This window comes from Sphaeroforma arctica (assembly GCF_001186125.1).
Source record: "Sphaeroforma arctica JP610 unplaced genomic scaffold supercont1.4, whole genome shotgun sequence".
Classification (NCBI taxonomy): Eukaryota; class Ichthyosporea; order Ichthyophonida; genus Sphaeroforma; species Sphaeroforma arctica.
Window position 1 is genome coordinate 1 of NW_014040554.1, and position 3278 is coordinate 3278.

Sequence of the window (3278 nt, forward strand, 5' to 3'; positions counted from 1 at the left end):
CTGTAGGGTGTACGTATCTATTTATCACTCCCATTACTTCACTGTGTGGACTGTAGGGTGTACGTATCTATTTACACCTCCGATTGTCTTCCTGTGTGGAATATAATGTGTACGTATCTATTTATCTCTCCCATTACTTTACTGTGTGGACTGTAGGGTGTACGTACCTATTTATATCTCCCATTGTCTTCTTGTGTGGACTGTAGAGTGTACGTATCTATGTATCTCCCATTCTCTCACTGTGCGGACTGTAGGGTGTAGGTGTCTATTTATATCTCCCATTGTCTTCCTGTGTGGACTGTAGGGTGTAGGTGTCTATTTATATCTCCCATTGTCTTCCTGTGCGGACTGCAGGGTGTACGTATCTATTTATCTCTCCTATTACTTTACTGTGTGGACTATAGGATTTACGTATCTATTAATCTCTCCCATTGTCTCACTGTGTGGACTGTAGGGTGTGCGTATCTATTTATATCTCCCATTGTCTTCCTGTGTGGACTGTAGCGTGTACGTGTCTATTTATGTCTCTCATAGTCTGACTGTGTGGACTGTAGGCTGTACGTATCTTTTTATATCTCTCATTACTTCACTATGTGGACTGTAGGGTGTACGTATCTATTTATCTCTCGCATTGTCTCACTGTGTGGACTGTAGGGTGTACTAATCTATTTGTATCTCCCATTGTCTCACTGTGTGGACTGTAGGGTATACGTGTCTTTTTATATCTCCCATTACTGCACTGTGTGGAGTGTAGAGTGCACGTATCCATTTGTATCTCCCATTACTTCACTGTGTTGACTGTAGGGTGTGAGAGACGTTATGATGCGCGTGGGAGGGCGTTCTATGTCAATCACAACACTCGCGCCACCTCATGGGATCCTCCAGCCGCAGCCAATAGTATGTCGCCATTCAGCGCAATCTATAAATATAACTGGATGTTTTAGGGTTGTATATGCATGGATTGATCATGTGCGTGCGTGTGTGTTATCTATCGTGTGCGTGTGTGTCTGTTTACTATCGTGTCGTGTGTGTCTGTTTACTATCGTGTGCGTGTGTGTATGTTTACTATCGTGTGCGTTTGTGTGTGTTTACTATCTTGTGCGTGTGTGTGTTTACTATCGTGTGTGTGTGTGTGTGTCTACTATCGTGTGCGTGTGTGTGTGTTTACTATTGTGTGCGTGTGTGTCTGTTTACTATCGTGTGGGTTTGTGTGTGTTTACTATCGTGTGCGTGTGTGTCTGTTTACGGTCACGTGCGTGTTAATGTATATCCCACTTGACCCAACGCGTGAGTGCACATGTACGTCTGCGACGGTCGTCCGTCCGTGGCTCGTCTCCGGTGGTTGTGTTGGTGTGGCTGTGTCTGTGTGGTTGTGTTTTAGTCGACCGTATGTGTGTCTGTGAGTAGTACTCGATGGACGTGCTAGTGTGTGCTGTTGCATGAGCAATCATACTTGAGCCGTTGATCCCTTCACTTTCCTTTGGGGTTAAGCTGCACCTGTATCTGTATTTAAACGCTTATCGCTTACAAACTTACACCAATTGACATTCAACCGTGCGCCCAGATGTTGCCCACGCCCACATTAGAGTTAACGTTAACGGTTACACTACCTATGATTGTTGTGGACATCAACTCGAATACTACGATGTACACTAGAATCAACGTTAAATCTTATCCTACACGGGATTAACACTACCAGTAACACGTACACAACATAGCACTGTCACCCAACACTTTAAGGTTTAGGGTTTACCCACGTGCTTGTCATTTTTTTTTATGTAACACTTTAGGGTTTAGGGTTCACCCTCGTGCTTATCATTTCTCTTCAGACGAATACGTCAGTAGAAACGGAGCCTCAGGCACATTACCACCCAACATAGAGGAACGACGAGACGCTAGCGGCAAAATATACTATGTTGACCATAACAACCGCACCACCAGTTGGATCAGGCCAGGAACCAGCAATGGCATCAGTGATCGTATGTGAGTGTGTGGGGTTATATGGTGATGTACGTGTATACGGACGAATTGTAAGTGTATGTGCATGTGTATGTGTCCTCCACTTCAAAATGATGCGCATGTGCACTTGTCTCTTTCTCATACACACACTCTCTCTGTCTCTCACCACACTCACTCACACTCTCTCACAAACACATATAAATATATATATATATATACCGTCCGCAGTGAGTGTCGAGTGGTCTAATCGTGACTTAGCGGCAGCACGCGAGTCCTTTAACCGACGGACGAGTGTAGGCAACAGCACGGCCTCTGCGAGCCAATCAAACGGCGGCAATAGGCGGACGGACAGTCACCACCAATCACATCACAGGAATACCAGTGGGGGCGCTCCAAGACAGTTGGCACGGCCGGCGTTGGAGGATGATCCTTTACCTGCTGGATGGGGTGAGTTCTATCTATAACCATGTCCAATGTGTCACTATTACTATATATATATGCATAAACGATACTAGCACAATTACACTACTAATACTAACACAATAGCAATGTGATTCTAACACACTCACATAACTGCGCTTTTCAGAGATGCGCCTGACGCCCACGGGACAGCCGTACTATATGGACCACAACAACAGGCGCACACAATGGGTAGATCCACGGTCATACGTGTAAGTGAGCAGTTGTGTGTGATATCATTTGTTATTCACATGTGTAGGCGTGTAGTTGTGTGTGTTGTTTATTTTTCTCATGTGTAAGTGTGTAGTTGTGTGTGTTGTTTATTATTCTCATGTGTAAGTGTGTAGTTGTGTGTGTTGTTTATTATCCTCATGTGTATATGTGTAGTTGTGTGTGTTATCATTTATTATTCACATGTGTAAGTGTGTTGTTGTGTGTGATAATATTTGTTATTCTCATGTGTTTATGTGTAGTTGTGTGTGTTATCATTTGTTGTTTACATTAATGAATTGTCGTGAATGATTGCAATATGAGTACCCTAAACCCCTAAATTCTTAAACTTTTAAAACCCTAAAGCAAGGTGGCTCTCCTGTTTATCCAACCTGATGCACACCAAAAGGTTGTATAGCATTTACAACTTGTACGTCAAAACTACACAAGCTCATACACTAGTCTACAGTATGAGCAACTGCTCGATACAACCTGTATGACATATACGCGACTCAATCACCAGATACGCATATACGAACCTATGGTACTAACTTAAAACTTGTGCTTTCTATATATATATATATATATATATTCATGTTTATTTGTGTTTATATTTATATATATATCAGTGTGGATCTGCCGTTACCGCG

General features: G+C 43.0%; 1 protein-coding gene across 1 annotated transcript; it reads left to right on the plus strand.

The window, feature by feature from the left end:
* Positions 1-2187: 2187 nt before the first annotated feature.
* SARC_00150 (hypothetical protein) lies at positions 2188-2634 on the plus strand (the record flags this gene model as incomplete). The annotated part of the gene is made up of 2 exons (XM_014306143.1): positions 2188-2406; positions 2546-2634. Coding segments are annotated over 2 exons (308 nt in total), but the record flags the coding sequence as incomplete, so codon positions are not given.
* Between the last annotated feature and the right edge of the window lie 644 nt (positions 2635-3278).